This window comes from Phyllosticta capitalensis, assembly GCF_038381095.1.
Source record: "Phyllosticta capitalensis strain CBS 128856 chromosome Unknown BKA78scaffold_6, whole genome shotgun sequence".
NCBI classification, from domain to species: Eukaryota; Fungi; Ascomycota; class Dothideomycetes; order Botryosphaeriales; family Phyllostictaceae; genus Phyllosticta; species Phyllosticta capitalensis.
In genome coordinates, this window is record NW_027117444.1 from 639,255 (window position 1) to 656,464 (window position 17,210).

Here is a 17,210-nt window from a genome sequence, read left to right on the forward strand (position 1 = left end):
AAACTTGGTGCTGTGGTGGTCGCCGCGGTGACATGGCAGCAACAGGCAAGAGCGACCCAGGCCACGCAGGACACGACACTCACCTCCTCGCCGACTCATCCTACTTCTCAGTTCTTTTTCAGTCCATCAGAATCAATCACCCGCTAGAACATTGAATAATACACGGCGCTCATTACATGCACCCTGCAAAGATGAATGAATCTTTTCTTGAGCCTGTAGCGACGACTCTCATTCAGCAGCTCGACATAAGAACACAAAAATGCACCCTGTTCGTAAAATGGAAAGATCTCGTTTCAATTTAGAGGACGATTGGTCATGTCCACGAGGGCAGGCAGAGGGGAAATCTCCGATTCCAGTCTATTTCCTCAGAACGGTGTGGTAGCGGCGGGCGTTGTCCAGGACTCGAGGGACAAAGAGGACCTTTCTGTCATCGTAATCTCGTCGACATCGTCATTTACGCCCCCAAACACAACCTTTGCGGTTTTGAGATGGTGTTGTCGGAAAGATGGAGATGACATGGTAAGCGGTCGACTGTTGGTCGGCAGGAAAAAAAACTGGCCGACTGCAAGGACGGCACAACAACAACTACCGGCCTAGAACACTGCTACTGCTGCTGCAATGCACCTCATGCTAGCAAACCAAAATCGACCTGAAGTGCCACGCATGCAGCCACTCATGTCGTCCCAAAGCCGTTCTTTGGTGGGCCTTAGCGCGCGCGCGCGCAACAACATAGCCACATGCAGCAGCTGAGGCTTCCACCACGGCAAACTCGGCACACCGCGACCTGCCCCAAATGGCGCCATAACGCGCTTTGTTCTGCTCCACCGACTTTCTCTCCTGTCAATCTTCGCTCATGCCTTGAAGTTTCGAGACCTCTCGCGAAGGCAGGCAGTATTTCTCGATGAATCAAGGCACCGCCGACAGAGATGCGCGTAAACGTGCCGACGAGGAGACGCCTCTCTTGGGAGGAGCCTCACAACGCAAATCTACCGGCACAGATGATGACAGCCCACCTGTGCGAGCGACTGGATTACCTCTGATTGATGAGGATGAGCAAGTAGAAAGAGCAAAGGAGCCACCGGTGACATGGCGCTCACTACCGCGAAAAGACCAGCTGCTCATCTTGACCCTGGCAAGGTTGTCGGAGCCCTTGACGCAGACCTCTCTCCAGGTGAGCTGCATTTTCTCAAGCTGGCGCTTGGATGCGTCAATCTGCTTTTTCAAGTTGTGAATCTCTGCGTCTTTCAAATTCAAGAAATTTGGGCCCTTGTATTTTCCTGTTTTTGGTGACACGAAATTTTGTTTGGTCGCGAAAAGGTACCAAGCAAGCATTGGCAGCTGATCCGACAACTTGCAGTCATACATGTTCTACCAACTAAAATCGTTCGACCCATCGTTGCCAGATTCGACAATCGCCTATCAGGCTGGTATCCTCCAAGGCGCCTTCAGCGCAACGCAATTCCTCACCGCCGTCTTCTGGGGGCGCATAGCCGACTCGGAATGGGTTGGCCGCAAGCGTGTCATTCTAGTCGGATTGCTTGGAACCACCATCGCTGCCCTGGGCTTTGGCTTTTCGCACAGCTTCACCACGGCCGTGATATTCAGGAGTATCGGAGGAGCCCTGAACGGTAATGTCGGCGTCATGAGAACCATGATTAGCGAAATCATCAAGGAAAAGCGCTATCAATCCAGAGCTTTCCTCCTCTTGCCCATGACTTTCAACGTTGGTGTCATTATCGGTCCACTCCTCGGAGGCATACTTGCAGCGCCGATCGCGACTTACCCTTGGCTTTTTGGTCCAGGTTCGTGGCTAGGAGGCGAGGACGGGGTGGGCTGGATGCGAAGATGGCCTTATGCTCTGCCGAATCTCGTGAGCGCCGTATTCTTGTTCTCGGCGGCTTGTGCTATATATTTCGGCATGGAAGAGGTGAGAATCATGAAGACTTTGCAGACTTCTGAGCTGACAATATCAGACACTGTACTCTTTGCGAGACAAGCCTGATTACGGCCTACGCATCGGCCGTTGGATTCGGAATCGACTGTGTTTCAGACACTCGAAGAAAGACCATGATCCGCTCCCGACAGAGAGCAGCGCTACCGCACGACCTGGAGTTCAGAGACAACCCTCGTATGGTACAGCGTCCAGCGACCAAGCTGCGAAGCCGAAACCAAGACAAAAGCTCCCATTCCACCGCATCTTCACTCGAAATGTGCTGCTCACATTTCTAGCACACGCAACACTAGCCTGGCACGTTGGAACATTCAACAACCTATGGTTCGTCTTCCTGTCCTCCTCGCGCTTCGACCCCGAGCACCCAGTGCCCCCATCGCACCATTCGCAAAGCCTCCCCTTCAACTTCACAGGCGGTCTCGGGCTCCCTCCTGCCCGCATCGGCATGGCTCTGGCAATTCTCGGCTGCATAGGTCTGCTTCTTCAACTCGTGGTGTACCCTCTGGTCACCACGAGGCTCGGCACGGTGCGCTGCTACCGCATCTTCCTGCTCCTCTTTCCCATCGCCTACGTCATCATCCCCTACCTCGCCGTAATACCGTCCAAGACTCCCCCGCCGCAGCCAGCATCCGGACCTCTCGTCTGGATCGCCATCACGGTCGTGCTCTTGTTTGTCGTCGGCGGGCGCACCTTTGCTCTACCTTCGTCAACGATTTTGATCAACAACTGCTGCCCCCATCCGAGCGTACTAGGCACCATTCACGGCATCGGCCAGTCAGTCAGCAGCGGCTCGCGGACGCTGGGTCCCATGCTCGGCGGATGGGTGTTTGGCTTGGGGCTGAAGGTTGGCGTCGTGGGTGTTGCGTGGTGGATGCTTGCGTGCTTTGGGTTGTGGGGAGCTTTCCTCGGCACTCTTGTGCGCGAAGGCTCTGGACACGAGATTTTCTTGCCTGGGGAGAAGGAGGACGAGGAAGATGAGGCGGTAAATGGTGACCGTCGTTGACAGGTCCACGACGAAAGATGGTTGGTTCCTTTTTTCCTTGGTCCACACAGCAGGATAGAGCAAGCTCTCATTTGCGTAGTTGAAGTCGAAATAGAACTGCCTCAATTCAAAAAGCCGCCTTGCAGCAAGGGGGTAGAAAAATGGAGGCTCGAGCCACATGTCAAAGGCGCGAGCAGGGACCGGGATCGTTTGCCGACCGCGGGGAACCCAAAGGAGACCGACGACGTCATGACACGGACGCGCCAAAGAAACCCTCCGACACCTCCAGCTCTGGCCCATCGTTTCTCCTTCACAATCCCACTACACCCCCCAAGCTTCCGCACAAACTCAACAATTCCATGCGCTTCCCGTCCTTCCCGACCGTCATCCGCACGCTCTACACCCTCGGCAACAGCACCGCGCGCCGCCTCTTCCCCGCCGCCGGTCCCGCACCACCACCGCGTCTCGCCTCCGCCACGCTCCCGCTGCGCGCCGGGCCTTCGATTCCGTTCTTGGGCGCCCTGTTCGGCTCGTCTGCGAGGAAGACCGATATGGAGTATCCCGTCAAGAAGAGCAACGAGGAGTGGCGCGCGGTCTTGTCGCCTGGTAAGTCCAAGTCCACCCACCTTCCTCTCCAGCGCTGGTGGCAAGGAAGCGAGCGGGCGGCATCGCCGCAGCTGTGGTGGTGGTAGCAACTTGACTGACACGGTGGCCTCTTAGAACAATTCCGCGTCCTCCGCACCGCCGGCACCGAAGCGCCCTTCAGCGGCGAATACGACAAACACATGCCGAGCGGCGGGACGTACAACTGCGCCGGCTGCTCTGCACCCCTATATACCGCAAGCCAGAAGTTCAAGTCGGGCTGCGGCTGGCCGGCCTTCTTCGACACGGTGCCTGGAGCCGTCGTGAGGCACGAGGACAGCACGTTTGGCATGGTGCGCACCGAGATTGTGTGCGCGAATTGCGGCGGCCACTTGGGCCATGTGTTCAAGGGCGAGGGGTACCCCACCCCGACGGATGAGCGCCATTGTGTCAATAGTGTGAGTCTGAAGTTTGCGCCCGAGGACAAGAAGGGGGAGGACGGGGCGAAGGAGAGTAAGGCGTAGAGACGGGGAGGAGTGGAGGGTTGAAAAGGACGTTTGGCGTTGCACCATGGCGCGGAGTTGGCGATGCAGGGGCGGCGTGGCTTTCGACGGAGTGGAGAGTTGTGGTGCATGATGTCGGAGTAGATGAGGGGATGTATCGTGTTGGGATATCAGCATAAGACGCACACTGCTTTCACAGCAACAGCAATGGGCAACGAATGAATCATTTCCATCCATATGTTCAGGGCTTGTTTTTCAGGAACCTGCGGCCTTGCGGTAGGAAGCGTTGCAAAGCCTCTGCCCGCCGCTCAAACCGACCCTCTTCCAGCTGCCTCCTCCCTCCTTGTCCGTATCTACCCATCATCACTCTTCCCTCTACCCCTTCCAAATCGTCGTTGACATTCGCCCGTCCCTCTTGGACAAAGCTAAATTACAATGGTAATAAAAGAGGAAAGATTGGAAACAAACGCCCTGCGCTAGCCAGCGCATAAACAAGGCAGAAATGGTCGCGGCGCCCCAGGCCGCTCGTCTGTGTTCAGTTCGTTTGTGCCGGCATCGTCGGTTCTGTTTCGAAGGGGGGTATCTCGTGCTACAACAACAACAGCAAGCATCGATTGGTGTGTCGTCCTCGTCGTCTCTCCTCGCGTCCTCCTGTTGTCCTCAAATTCCAAATCCTCCCGAGCTGTCAAGTGTCCTAAATGCCCGAAGCATGTCTCAAGGGTTGCAGTGTGTTTCGTCGTGGTGTCGTAATGCTCAAAAATGTATCCAAAAGTTGTCCAAGTATAGAAAGGTAGAAAGATTGGAGGTAAACTCTTTAGGCCTCGCTCGCCTCGCTCTCGCTGGCCGTGGGCCGCGCGAAGCCGACGCGCGATTGCAGGCGGTAGATGAGGTAGCCGATGATGGCGATGACGGAGAAGAGCGAGATGATGATGACGAAGATGACGAGGTTGCGCTTCATTTTTGCGGTAGACGGTTGAAATTGTGGGTAGATTGAGGCGTTGCGGATTTGTACTGGCAATCGGTCTTCAAGAGCTGGTGTTTGGTTTGCTTGTTGTGCGTGTGGCTAGGATCGGTTTGGTTGCGACTCGAGGACGAGAGGAGAATGGTCGAATTCAAAGAGATGGATTGAGCAAATAAGAGCGGAATCTGGGATATCAATCACAACCTTCAAGATAAATGTCAGTCGTGCTGTTCCCGCTTGCAAATAATTCCAAAGTTGCCCACTTACAATGCTTTGACACTGTACAGATAATGCAGACAGGAAACGGTCGAATTGATCCAGCCGACCGGTGGATGATGGCGTCGCAGACGAGCCAAAAGCGGAGATGGACCGGGGGAAGATTTGTTGTTGGCAGCAGAAGAAAAAACAAAAGCTTAGCTTTTGCTCCGTTATCAATCACACGTGCTCCACGGCAGAGCGAGAAACCTGTTGGAGCAGTGGTGTGTTAGTGTGTCTGGGCGGATAGGTGGGGATTGGGAGAGGAATGCAAAAGCAGGCGCCCGCAGCTTTTGTACAGAATTTGGATAATTCGGTGGAGGTTGGTTTGGAGGGGTTGGTGAAGGGTAGAGCGAGGCTGGGAGCATGCAGGGTGTAGCGGTCCCTGGTTGGTTGACGGGAGCTGATCCTTGTCGCCTGGGTTGCCCTGACTGATTGCCATGGCACCCGTACCGCTGAGGTGTGACGAGCGACAGCCTGGGCCTCAGGCTGACTGCGAGCTGGTCGTACTCCTCGGGATTACATGTTGATAGATGCGCTGTGTAGAAAGTCTTCTGCATTCGCAGTTGATGCGTTGTGATCGTCTTGCCAGCGGGGCCCTGTCAATCGTCCCTCTGCCGCGCCTTGCCTGTCTAGGTTTAGCTTCCGCCCGCTGCTCGCTTGCTGCCGCTAGTGAACCAGACCCCTGCTCGCCTTCCGTTTGCTCACAGCAAACATCCACAACTTTTTTGCAACACCTCAAAGCCAGCAGCGTCTCGTTTCTTCAAGCTTCAAGACTGACAGCTTTCTGCTCGTTTCTCTCTCTTTCTCCACTTTCGACGATCAATTCTGCTTCAAAGTGTGCTCAAGGGAATCTGCTCGAAGCAGCCCACCTCCACGAGAGGCATTCATTCTTCGCACTCGCCTTCAATGCCGTCGTTGAAACTTCTCCAGAGGTAATTCGCAGCTTCAACTTCATCATGTGCTGCCCAGCGCCTGAATGAATGATTAGACCGTCACCCAAATCCTCCTATTACACAAGAAGCCGCCTTGTCTGCGATGGTTTCTCTCCATGAGGACCAGAGTGGTATCCTGACTCTTCCCCCACCCACTCTTGCTTTCATTGATACTGTAAGCTCTTTAACTAACTCGCTATCAAGGTCTCGCTCTTTCAATGCCTCGCTCGAGAGGTAAAATGCTACCCCGAGCCTCCAGCGCCGTCCGCCGTCCACATCCTGCCTCCAAATCACCACATAATTGAGTACAGCCGCAAGGGTAATCCCAGGATACGAGACAGCTATCACTGGTGCGAGAACGGCACACTTCCTCACCGCTCATCAAGATCCTCGATTTCAATCTCATAAAGATGGGCGACGCTGACTCCTGGTCTCCCAGACAATCTCATCGCGATCGGAAGCCTATCTCTCCTTGTTCTTTTCCCGAGCCCACAGAGCACAAATACTGAGTTGGAGGTGAAAGATCAGAATGGTAGCTCCCCGAATCCGAACTCTGCTGCGGAAGCGAAGCGAACACCATCAACCTGGAAGAGGAAGCTCCGAAATGCGTCAGCAGTGGCGTCCATTCTGATCATGGGCTTTTGAGAATGATATTCTTGATGCATCCGGTAAGTTTCTTGGAATAGCCACGTATCACCCTGCTTTGATGATGACTTTCGATTTATACTACTCATCCAAATGCCGCACTCGCTGTGGTACATGAGGACAATACTACGCTGATTACCTCCTTCCACTCAGTGACTACCACCAAGTTTTACAAAGCCTTAACCAATATTTAGTTATTAGTTTCGCATGCCGATGCCTCTTTCTGACTTTCTAAGGCTGGGCATTTAATCAGCTCGATGATCTGGAACTCAACATACAAGTCGAAGGGTAAGTTCAAACACTGTCCGACCCATTCCATCTTCACGTCTACCTTTCCAATGATGAGCAAACATCCTAAAAATTGAAGGCCCCACCGGCTGATGTGAACAACTTGCATTGTCTGAGATTTCCTATTGCGATCAGTCCTCAAACACATCTACCAAGTTGAACTGAGCTGACTCTGAATTTAGATATAGCGGACCTCGCTAATTCTAGGTCTGCCTTCAACTCGATATCTAGTGCCTGAGATCTAGGCCGAGAAGTATGTACGTTTGAATTCTCCAGATCTAGCACCGCCGTATTCTTCATGATGCCTAAGTAGGTTTTATTACAAGAGCCACATCACGCGTTGTGGCGCATGCACACACAATTTACACTGACATTGCCTTTCTCCTCTTGTTCTTGCCATCCACAACAGCACAAGAACGCCGCTAATGACTTCAAGTTTTTAGATACTCAGATCATCCGAACGAAAGCAACACTAGGCCCAGAATCCTGCCAAATAGTACGTATGTTCAAACTCCTGAGCAGCCTCCTCACCAGCCCACTTTCATGATGATCATAATTAGACTACAAGAGCCTCACACTACGTGCTTGGTACATGCGAACAAATTCCGTACTTATGCTGATACGACACCGCATTCCTGTCTTCCTTAATTCTTCAAATGGAAGACCGCAGCAGCTAACAAGTCCTTTGACACAGGAACACATGGTCCGCGTTATGATGACCCGACACGACTAATGGCCCAAGAGCCTTGCTTGCGTCTACTTAAAATAGAACAATCTGCACAACACTCCAGTCACACCACCTCTCTCCTACGCAATGAGGCAATCAGAATTCCAACACCATCACTCTTCGGATTCTCAACACGAAAGTAACACTGGGCCAAGAACCCCGTCAAACAGTATGTATGCTCAAACTCTGGAACAGCCTCCTTACAAGCCCACCTTCATGATGACCAGTGTTAGTATTTAAGAGCCTCGCAACACGTGCTTGGTACATGCGAACAGACTTTTCCTTTCCTCTGATACCATACCACAATCATAATTATTCACAGTCCTTGAAATGGCAGGAGCGCAGCAGCTGACAAATCCTTTGTCACAGAAACCAGAGATATGACACCTTGCATCCATCGGACCAGCAGGTACGTGTCTCATGCAATCAATTCTCCTAATTCCGCCCAATTTTGCGATGCTCTCAGTGCCGCATGCAGTATTCGCCAGCCGGTCTTCGTTTCTCACGCCGGTGTCAGAAATCTGATTGTTTCACCTCCCCGATCTCATCAAAAGGTTTACTACTTCTAGTCTGGATCGCTCCGGGTCTTGCGGAGCGGAGCATGTGAGTGCAACATCTTGCCCCTTGCCCTCTCCCTTTTTTGTACTGGAAGTTGTGTGCGTGGAGGTAGATCTAGCAATAGAGGTTGTCGTACTTGACAAAATGGATCACGTTGAACAACAGTGACAAAGGTCTTGTTGTGTGCACCGTGATATGACAGAAGTGGAAGTGTTTCGCATTGCCTGCACTTCAAGCCTCGCCTCGTGTAGTCAGAGCCAGAAATGTCCTCTCGTCGCTGGGGCTCTGGGCATGACTTGTAAGCGCGAGCGGTAAAAGACTTGCCCTGTCGAGCTCACAGGAGGCCAGCGGCTGAGAGAGCATTGCAATTTGCACCGAAATCATTAGGTAGACGGACTGCAATGAAATCTCTTGCCTTGAACCAGAGCGATGACCAACCTCAACTTGCGAGTCGCGAAGCTGACGACAGTGAGCAGACTTAGGACAAGACTCCAGGCACTAAAAGAGAGAACAGGGAGAGAAAATACTAAGCGGAGGAAGCAAAGCAAAAAAGGGCAGAACAGGAGCGGAGGCCAGAGTTCGAACTCTGAACCTCCGCTTACCTGCCCCCCAGTCTCAAGCGAACTCTTTATTAGACTCTAGATTGCCGAGTTGCCGTGAGCAGTGTTCACGCTTGCGTCCACCAGGCTAAGTGGACATCCACGCATGCTTACTCGTCGGACCAGTTCCTAAGATGAGGTCTCGCGGCTTAGGTACATATACGTGACTACTGGACGTCGTCGCTTTCAGCATGGCCTGGGGTTGGAGTAAGAGGAACAGTTAGCCGTGCTGTCCGCCGCCTGCGCATGTGGAAGGGAAAGGGAATGTGCAAAATCAGTATGATCAACGAATGTTGTTCGCATGGCTCCATTGCACCAGTTGCAATGGCTCTCTCGAATTGGCGAGTGAAGATTGGGGTCATCATGGGTTGGGTGGGTGGTGGTGTTTGAGCATTGGACACTTACCGGACTACTAACGTCTAAGCTTCGCGATTGCAAAACCTCATAACGTCCATGCAAATGCATACATACCCTTCCACCCTACGAGTATTCATATGATTTAGGAATCTGTCTTTCCCGTTTGTCCGACTTTGATCTGGCCGGACTTGTCTCTGCTTTTATGTAGGTACCTGGAGTGCACGGGTGTCTGTTCGATCATCATGACCGAAAATGAGTCATTATGAGAAAGTGCGTTGCTTGCGCCTATGCGAAAAGAAGATGATGCTGCGCGCGACGCCCAGTACTTTATGTACCCTGCAATTAAATTTGAAGGATAACTGGCACTTGTATCTCTAGACCTTCAAGCCAGCTCTGCTGGCAACCTCGACCCTCTCTGAAGCAGTACGTACGAAACCATCGAGCTGCAAGCGCCCCTTTCATCCCGCCACCTCTATGATGACCATAATTAGACGACAAGAACCGCACGCTCTGTGTGTGCTTGGTACATGCAAACAACTTACATTTCCTCTGAGCCCCCATGCCGGCCACGATCCCTCTCCACCCAACAACGCCTGGGCAGGACAGAACATGGCTAACGAGCCCTCTGATGCAGGAACTCTGCCGACAACAGTGCGGGGGTGCTTGAATGCTCTCCACTGTCGCTTCCCCTTCACGTGAAAGCTCAAGTGTCCCAAGTGCTTGCCGGAGGCAAGGCGTCTGATCATTCTCTATGCGCACACATCTTGACTTCCCAAAAGTTTTTCGCCCTACTACTCCGCTCCTAAACTCCACAAGTCCATTCCAGTAGAGCCATACCCAAAACTCCAAAAAGGAAAGCTCCGCAGCGCTTCAACAGACTCGAACGCCGGTCTCCTTATCAACTGTGATGTCCCGATTAGGCAACGTGCGGCATGTCAAAAACTCAAAAAAAGTCGTCTTGGTCTTGACACCCACTCGGCCAATGCTAGGCCGGCAAAGGAAGAGCGTCGATTGATTTGCTGATTCGTCAGGAGGGTGGGAAAGTGGTGGCGTTTTGGGGGGTTATATGGGTGATTGTTGAGATGGGATGATGAGGTGGACTGGGGTATGGGGGAGTCGATAGATACCTCCTGAGCCTCACGCTGGTTATGCGGGGAAGTTTGGTGGTGGAGGGAGCTGTGTTGGTGAATGGAAAAGTTGTTTCGGTGGCGATGGCGTTGTGTGGATGGAGAGAGACTCCATGAGTACACGTCCGGGAATCGATCGTGAAGCATGTGTTGTTGAACTTGTTGTATTCAGTCAGCCTCCTAGCCCCAGTCTATCTGTTCATCCCCTCTCTCTGACTGTACGAAACCTTGGATGTGTCTGTCGTGTTGGGGGTGTTTGTACCATGCACGCTCGCTCGCTCGCTCGAAAGAAGACTGCACAAAGGGGGAAAAAAAAAAATTGAGAAGAATTGGTGGAGCATACAGAAGCAAAAGAAACTCTTGCGGCAGAGAAGGAAAGGGTAGGTAGGTACCGAGAAGAAGAAGAAGAGGAAGAAGAAGAAAACTCCACCGCAACACCTTCAACTCCAGCGCCCATCGCCCCCCTGCCTCCTTGCCCTCAATAGTACTCCGGCAAGCCCTGCGCCTTGAAGTCCGGAATACTGCTCGTATTACACATGAAGGCGCTGCGATCCCAGGCCTTCTGGGGCAGGATGCCCGCCGCCATGCCCGCCTCGTAGCTCCACTGCGTCGCCTTCTCCGTCTTCCAGGTCCAATAGAACCAGCCCCAGTCTTCCTCGAAGCTGTACATTTGCGCGAGTGCGAAGTCCATGAGCCACTTCTTGTATATGTCCGAGTACTCGGACGGGTCGGCGTTGGCGCCGTCGCAGTCGCAGCGGGGGTTGTTGTTGCTGGGGCAAGTGGGGGAGAGGACCGAGGTGGAGCTGTTTCCTGTGTTGTAGGTGCCTTCCCAGCGCGTGCCCCAGCCGACGTTGTTGATGTACTGCGTGCAATCGGTGTCGGCCTGGCTCCACTCGCCGCACATGGTGGGGCCGAAGCCTGTCGTCTTGTCCATGGAGCGCAGGCTCTGCTGCGTCCACCCTTTGCATGCAAACTGGAGCTTCTCGGCGTGCGACAGCACAATCTGGTCGACGTTGAAAATGACGTACTGGTGCACGTCCAGCAGCAGGTTGTCGTAGTCTTGCAGCTTGCCTTGCCAGTTGTCCAACCCCAAAAAGCCGTCCCCGAAGACGAGGATCCCCGTGTAGTTGTTTTGGCGGATGGTTGGTATCACCTTGTCGTACCAGTCGAGCACGTCTTGGGTGTTGAGCTCAACCATGCGCGGCTCGTTGACGAGTCCGTAGAGCGTGATGATGTTCTTGTAGCGTGGCTGCGCGAAGAATTGGGAGAGCTGGTCATGGATGTCGTGGCTGCGTTGGCCGTTGAGATCGCCGTCCGTCCCGTTCAGCCAGCCGATGACGCCCTGCCGTCCGCTGTGGTTCCATCCATTTTGGCTACCCGGCAGTCCGTGGAGGTCGAGGTTGACGCGTAGACCTTCTTGGCGGGCGTACTCGATGCCGCGGAGAAGGTATCGCCACGACACTTTGGCAACGTACGGGTCGCCGTCGTACGTCGTCACGGCCCAGTAGTTGAACGGGATGCGCACATGGTCGAATCCTGCGTTGCGGATGTCGATGAATGTCTGCTTGGTGATCCACGACGAGTAGTGCTGTTCCAGCGTCGTCTTGCTCTTCGCCGCGCCCATGCTCGTCGTCAGGGTCCACTCATCGATAACGCCTGCGCTAGTCTTGTAGTCTTCGAAGAAGGATGGCGTGATGAATGGCTCCATATTGAGCCAACCCCCGACGTTGACGCCGCGGATCGGCATCTCGCCGTACTTGAATTCCTCATTCAGCGCCGGGACGCGGTCGTTGGCCCGCACAGTGTCGTCGAACGTGTCGTTCAAGCCCATGATGGAAAGCCCACCGACTGTAGCGTTGGTGAAGGTGACGTTGAAGTCCATCGTGTCGTACCAGGTAAAAGGATCAAGCAAGCCGCCCTGTGCCCATTTGGGAATGTCGTCCTCAGACATGCCATTGAGGTTGCTGTTGTCTGGTTTCGATGACTGCGAGGAAGACGAGGACGAAGTCGACGAGTCGCTGCTCTTCTTGTTGCCGCCAACAACGACTGCAACGGGGATGATGATGAGCAGCAGCACGATTACAATGGCGGTAATGACGAGCCACTTTTTCCGCTTGATCTTGCCCCAGAAGGACTCGCGGGGATACTTTTCGTCGGTGCCGTTACTGCTGCCATCACCACTGCTGCCATCCCCTCCACCTCGAGTTCGATATTGGTACTCCTCGCCGCCCTTTTCAAGATGCGTGCCGCTAACAATCCTTGAGTTGCGGCCCCGAGTATCAGCGCCGGTGGCCAAGGCTCGCTCTTTTCGTCTTCGACGTCTCTCTTCTCTTTCGTCTTCCGAGTACTCTCTGCGCCTGCGTCTTCTCTCCTCCCTCGAATCATACGGGTCGTCAGTGTACGATTCATACACTTCTCCGTCATCAGCAACCACCCTTATGCCATCGTCTCCTCTGACTCTGATGCCATCGTCCACCGCGGCCGCGAAGCCCATTTCCCTTTCATACTGCCTCCGCTTCTCACGCTCCAGTCTTGCCGCCTCACGCTCCTTTCTCCTCTGCTTCCTTTCCTCCTTTTCCCTTCTGGCGGACTCTTTCTCTTCCTTCTGGCGCTCCTTTTCCAACACCGCTTCCCGGTCTCGCACTTCCTTCAGGTAATTGTCATCATACGCAGCAGCTTTCCACCCGCTCCTTGCATTCAGCTGGTCCAACTGTGCTAGCGCATCACCACTCAGCAAAGGCCGTCCGCTCGCCCCGCTATCTCTGCTTGCCGGTGTGTCTGTACCGCTCCGATGACGGTGCCGCCGACGGTCCTTGGTGGGAGAGGGCGAAGAACTATGGTACGGCGAGTCGTAGGTCGCCGGCGGACGGATTGGGGCTACTGGCGGCAAGTGATTGCCGCTCGAATCGGTGGCGCGGTGGCCACGGCGGCGACGCTGTCCTTCACCCCGTCGCGGAACATCGCCATCGTACACATGGTCGCGCTCGCGGTCGCTGGAGTCGTTGTGGGGGCGGGAACTGCGGCGTCGACGATGCTGGCCATGGTCTCGCTCACGGGACGAGTCTGGAGCGCGGTGCCGCGGAGATTGGGTGCTGTCGCGGGGCATTTTTTTGCGAGCTCAACAACGACAATGCTGGTGTCTAGTTGCACGAAAAACGTGTGCGCAGGTGCAGGCAGAAGCCTGTTGTTTGGGAGGTTGGTGTAGGCGCGTAGCTCGGCTGGGAAGTGGACCGGGGAGCGATTGGTTGATGCGCTGGCCGCGCAAAGCGCAAACGACGAAAGAAGGTCTGCAAAAAGAAACCGAAAGAAGTCTTCAAGCGATTGACATGGAAAAGAGGTGAAAGGAATAATTGCCGGTGGTTTTCGTCTCGCGCAGGCAGTGAGGCGCAAGAACAGTTGCCAAAGCAACCGGGGTGCTGTGATGATGGTCACGCATGGATGGGGGATCCTCGTCGGCCTGTGCGTCATTACCCGCTCGCAGAGACAACACATCCTGGAGAAACATCACTTACAAGTTGTGGGCCTCGGGAGACCATTGCGGCCAACATGTGCGAAGGGCGACGACAAGAATTCGTCCTGCTACCAATGCGATAAGCTCAGCTCGTGCAGGTTGCAGACAGCGTAAAGCGGTAATGTGGCGTCTGAATGGTTACGTTGGCGTCTTACCCGCCACCATGCAGACGCCTCGTATCATAACCTCGTCTTGGCTTAGTTGCCGCCAGTTAGTACCATTCAACCCGTCGTACTGCGAAAAGGGGCATGATCCTCGAGGACTCAAGTGATGTGTGCATTCCTATGATGGTGCTACTTCAATTATATCCCATGACCAGTCGCAGGCTCTCCTGGTTTTGCGTCCCACTGGCACTGCGTCGGCGCAAGCTCCTCCGAAAATAAAAACGCTGTGCAGTCGTTGCTTACCGCCCTGGCCATGAGTTTGATCTTTCGTGGGTATAAAAAAATGTCTCGTACGTGCGTGCGCGCCGTGCATGCAGGTTCCTTTGATGGCCCTTGTAAATCTAGACCGTGGTGGCGTCTGTCGCGACACAAGGCCTCGAGCGCCAAAGAGCTTGGCTTTGAAAACAAATCTTTTCTCGTGCCGGCCGTCATGCAGAGCTGGACGCAGCCGCGTTCGCCTCGGTCTTGTCCTTCTCGTGGGTTGAGGCGGCGTCATCATTGTAAAGACCATTGGCTTCAATGTACCTGCAGCACAATCAGCACATCTGCGCAGCGATATCGGGCAGGAGTCGCACTTGATCACCGGCTCGGGAACGAGGTAGCGAATCGACATGTCCCTCTTGAGGAATAATCTGATTCTGGTGCTGGAAACGTCATTCTTGACGAGCTGGTGTATCACACTGCCAAAAGTTAGTTAAGCGGATGGACGGGTGGCCATGTGAACGTACTAGATGTTGTCACGCCACTGTTGGAGACTGGCGAGTGCGTCGTCAATGTCCGTGCCTAGATGAAAATGAGCTTGGGCTAAAGAGAAATGTATGCAGTATTTACCTTCTCTCTCCACAATAAAGGCGCCGTCTGCGCAGCTGCATCAGTCCATGTCAAAAGACGCTGAAAGATCAGAATGCTTACAATGGCCCAGAATGTGGTCGAGATCTTGAGGTGCCCAAAGATCTTGTTTGCGTCAGCACGATAATATACAAGTCTGCGTGGATGAAACCTACTTGGTGTTGACATTGTCTGGATCAAGTCCGCTTCACAATTGTCAGATGGATGCGTTGGGATCAGATTCATCCCCACTCACCTCCTGCGAGAAGAGCGACCCGAACTCTCCTCTTCTGCCCCGTGTAGTCTTCAATTCCACCACGCACCTCATTCAGTTCGTGATCAAAGTGGTCAAGCACAACGGCCGTGGGCTGGTACTCCTTGTGAAGAGGTTCTGGTCACGTGAGCATGTATCTTCATCGGAGATGGACGAGTATTCGTACCCCACTTGTCAACCGCAATCCATGACGAGTCTTCGACGGCAAGTTCGCACATCCGAACGCGATGGCGAGCCTCTGCCAACCCTGCTTTCTGTTGGTTGTCAGTTTGTGTCCATAAATGTAGTGCTCTGGTATACAAGGCTGCGCGAGGGACAATGCCATGCCTAACGAGGTGATGAGCCCCATCTGCAGGTCGACGTCTCTCCCAAGGCCACGCCAAGCAGCAGCCAATATCAGATCCGAGCGTTGTTGCAACGTCCGGAAATTTCGCAGACGCCCCGAACCGATGGAGCTGTCAAACACACATCTTGTATCGCACATGGGGAGACGCATTGCTTCGTGGTACAGCGCGTGGGCAGGCGGGTGTAAGCATACCTTGTAGGCGTCGCCGACTAGGCAAGAGCACGTCAGTACTCCCATCATGTCAAGGCTGCAATGATGCACTCACCAGGAGAAACGTAGCCACCTAGTCGCAAGACTTGTGTTAGCGCTTGCCGTGACCCAAGTGTTGAATAGGCTCCGTACCGACGACCTCGAATTCACTGTTGTACCTGCACCAATCCAAGGCCATTTCAAATATGCGCAGATGCAAGTAGGTGATGGGGCTGAAAGAGCCGCATGCAACCAACACCAACGGCGTCCTCCCGCTATCGCTCAAGCACTTCTTCAATCTGTGGGTGGGAAACTCGTATCCCTCGAGTTCTTCTGTGGTGGAATTGCCGGCGTCGGCAGTGTGGGGTGCGCCCGAGAGCGCAGCATCCTGGGGTGCATGCGCCATGGGTGTTTGAGTCGCGGAGGGAGAGGCAGAGTGGCCTGGTATGGGGTATGGCGGGATGGTGGTTGGGTTGAGGTTCTCGGAACGATGGTGAGTCGAAGGGTATGACGTCCGAGACGGTAGCGATAGCGGCGGACGGATCGGACGGAGTGCAGATGGTGAGGACGGAAGGGCGTGCGCGAAACGGAAGCAAAGTCGCGGCGGCCCTGGTGCGAAGAGAGAACTGGAGAGCAGTTGCGGAATTATGTTGCAGCGCCGAGTTGATGTACCGGTAAAAGGCTGTGAGTAGCACGCGACCGGCGACAAGTTACAGTACAGCGTGGAGGCGGCGCAAGCCTCGCTGGCCGACGACCGAAAGTCTGTTTGTCGTTTGTTGCGGGCAGACGACCACTTCACGCGCAGACGACGTCACGGTGCAAACGATGTGTGTTGGAGGCTTGAAGCTAGGAGTACAAGCAGGTGGACAAGTAGGTGGTTATCATCAACCTCTTCTGGACAAAGGCAGCCGAAGCCGAGAGTCTGCCTCCATTACGAATCTTGGAGGACCAGGCTCAGTAACAATCGCCCTAACGCCGACAAGGCGCAAAGACCCATCTGCCCGACTGGGTACATGTAGGCATCGTGACTCTCCCAGTACCATTTCGGTAGTGAGGGGTTGTCCTGAAAGATGGGTGCATGCTCCTTGGTTAGGTCTCAACAGACAGCTCAACCTTCTCCCAGCGGCCACGATGCTCAAGATGGCACAAATGATACGTGTATGATTGAACAAATTGAACCTCAAGCCTGCTGAATTCGGTCTCGTCTGCAATGAATCGTTACAAAACGCCGCTGATTCAGCCATTATCCCGCCCTCATTACCCCCCGGTGCAGGCACGAATCGCCGAACATAACGTCGACCCATCCATCACCAACTCGCAACCAACAACTCTCCCTCCGCACACAATTCTGTCCCCATTTCTCCATCCCTCCTTTCCATCCAACTGACACGCGGCATACTGCAACGGCTACCTCCTTCGAGCTACTCG

The 17,210-nt window shown here is 54.0% G+C and overlaps 6 protein-coding genes across 6 annotated transcripts; 3 read left to right on the top strand and 3 right to left on the bottom strand.

Moving 5' to 3' along the window:
* The first annotated feature begins 1,134 nt into the window (after nucleotides 1–1,134).
* Nucleotides 1,135–3,142, top strand: BKA78DRAFT_147313 (major facilitator superfamily domain-containing protein). Its single transcript, XM_066882887.1, has 2 exons — nucleotides 1,135–1,927; nucleotides 1,974–3,142. Exons 1-2 carry the CDS (start codon nucleotides 1,364–1,366, stop codon nucleotides 2,952–2,954), a joined length of 1,545 nt encoding a protein of 514 aa, XP_066743219.1. The 5' UTR covers nucleotides 1,135–1,363; the 3' UTR covers nucleotides 2,955–3,142.
* A 150-nt stretch (nucleotides 3,143–3,292) lies between these two features.
* BKA78DRAFT_227111 (Mss4-like protein) lies at nucleotides 3,293–4,006 on the top strand (the record flags this gene model as incomplete). Its single annotated transcript, XM_066883700.1, has 2 exons — nucleotides 3,293–3,539; nucleotides 3,654–4,006. Coding segments are annotated over 2 exons (600 nt in total), but the record flags the coding sequence as incomplete, so codon positions are not given.
* A 231-nt stretch (nucleotides 4,007–4,237) lies between these two features.
* BKA78DRAFT_316202 (uncharacterized protein) lies at nucleotides 4,238–5,488 on the top strand. The gene is made up of 2 exons (XM_066888606.1): nucleotides 4,238–5,183; nucleotides 5,247–5,488. Exon 1 carries the CDS (start codon nucleotides 4,521–4,523, stop codon nucleotides 5,010–5,012), a length of 492 nt encoding a protein of 163 aa, XP_066743221.1. The 5' UTR covers nucleotides 4,238–4,520; the 3' UTR covers nucleotides 5,013–5,183; nucleotides 5,247–5,488.
* A 4,696-nt stretch (nucleotides 5,489–10,184) lies between these two features.
* On the bottom strand, nucleotides 10,185–10,783 carry BKA78DRAFT_147569 (uncharacterized protein). The gene has a single exon (XM_066882889.1). The coding sequence runs from the start codon at nucleotides 10,615–10,617 to the stop codon at nucleotides 10,279–10,281; it is 339 nt and encodes a 112-aa protein (XP_066743222.1). The 5' UTR covers nucleotides 10,618–10,783; the 3' UTR covers nucleotides 10,185–10,278.
* Nucleotides 10,784–10,948: 165 nt separating this feature from the next.
* Nucleotides 10,949–12,964, bottom strand: BKA78DRAFT_253032 (glycoside hydrolase superfamily; the record flags this gene model as incomplete). The annotated part of the gene is made up of 1 exon (XM_066884781.1): nucleotides 10,949–12,964. One exon carries the CDS (start codon nucleotides 12,962–12,964, stop codon nucleotides 10,949–10,951), a length of 2,016 nt encoding a protein of 671 aa, XP_066743223.1.
* A 1,534-nt stretch (nucleotides 12,965–14,498) lies between these two features.
* On the bottom strand, nucleotides 14,499–16,397 carry BKA78DRAFT_147335 (nicotinamide mononucleotide adenylyl transferase). Its single transcript, XM_066882888.1, has 11 exons — nucleotides 15,936–16,397; nucleotides 15,859–15,876; nucleotides 15,786–15,802; nucleotides 15,414–15,501; nucleotides 15,230–15,364; nucleotides 15,150–15,179; nucleotides 15,058–15,099; nucleotides 14,977–15,003; nucleotides 14,874–14,928; nucleotides 14,721–14,825; nucleotides 14,499–14,670 (listed from the first exon to the last, which is right to left on the bottom strand). The coding sequence occupies exons 1-11, from the start codon at nucleotides 16,186–16,188 to the stop codon at nucleotides 14,574–14,576; spliced, it is 867 nt and encodes a 288-aa protein (XP_066743224.1). The 5' UTR covers nucleotides 16,189–16,397; the 3' UTR covers nucleotides 14,499–14,573.
* Nucleotides 16,398–17,210: the final 813 nt, after the last annotated feature.

Coding starts and splice junctions, on each gene's coding strand:
- BKA78DRAFT_147313 (XM_066882887.1), top strand. CDS start 1,364: ATGTTCTACCAACTAAAATCGTTCGACCCATCGTTGCCAGATTCGACA. Junction 1,928..1,973: donor TATATTTCGGCATGGAAGAG/GTGAGAATCATG, acceptor TGACAATATCAG/ACACTGTACTCTTTGCGAGA.
- BKA78DRAFT_316202 (XM_066888606.1), top strand. CDS start 4,521: ATGGTCGCGGCGCCCCAGGCCGCTCGTCTGTGTTCAGTTCGTTTGTGC.
- BKA78DRAFT_147569 (XM_066882889.1), bottom strand. CDS start 10,617: ATGCTTCACGATCGATTCCCGGACGTGTACTCATGGAGTCTCTCTCCA.
- BKA78DRAFT_147335 (XM_066882888.1), bottom strand. CDS start 16,188: ATGGCGCATGCACCCCAGGATGCTGCGCTCTCGGGCGCACCCCACACT. Junction 15,004..15,057: donor CGACCACATTCTGGGCCATT/GTAAGCATTCTG, acceptor GCAGCTGCGCAG/ACGGCGCCTTTATTGTGGAG. Junction 14,826..14,873: donor CAGTGGCGTGACAACATCTA/GTACGTTCACAT, acceptor AACTTTTGGCAG/TGTGATACACCAGCTCGTCA.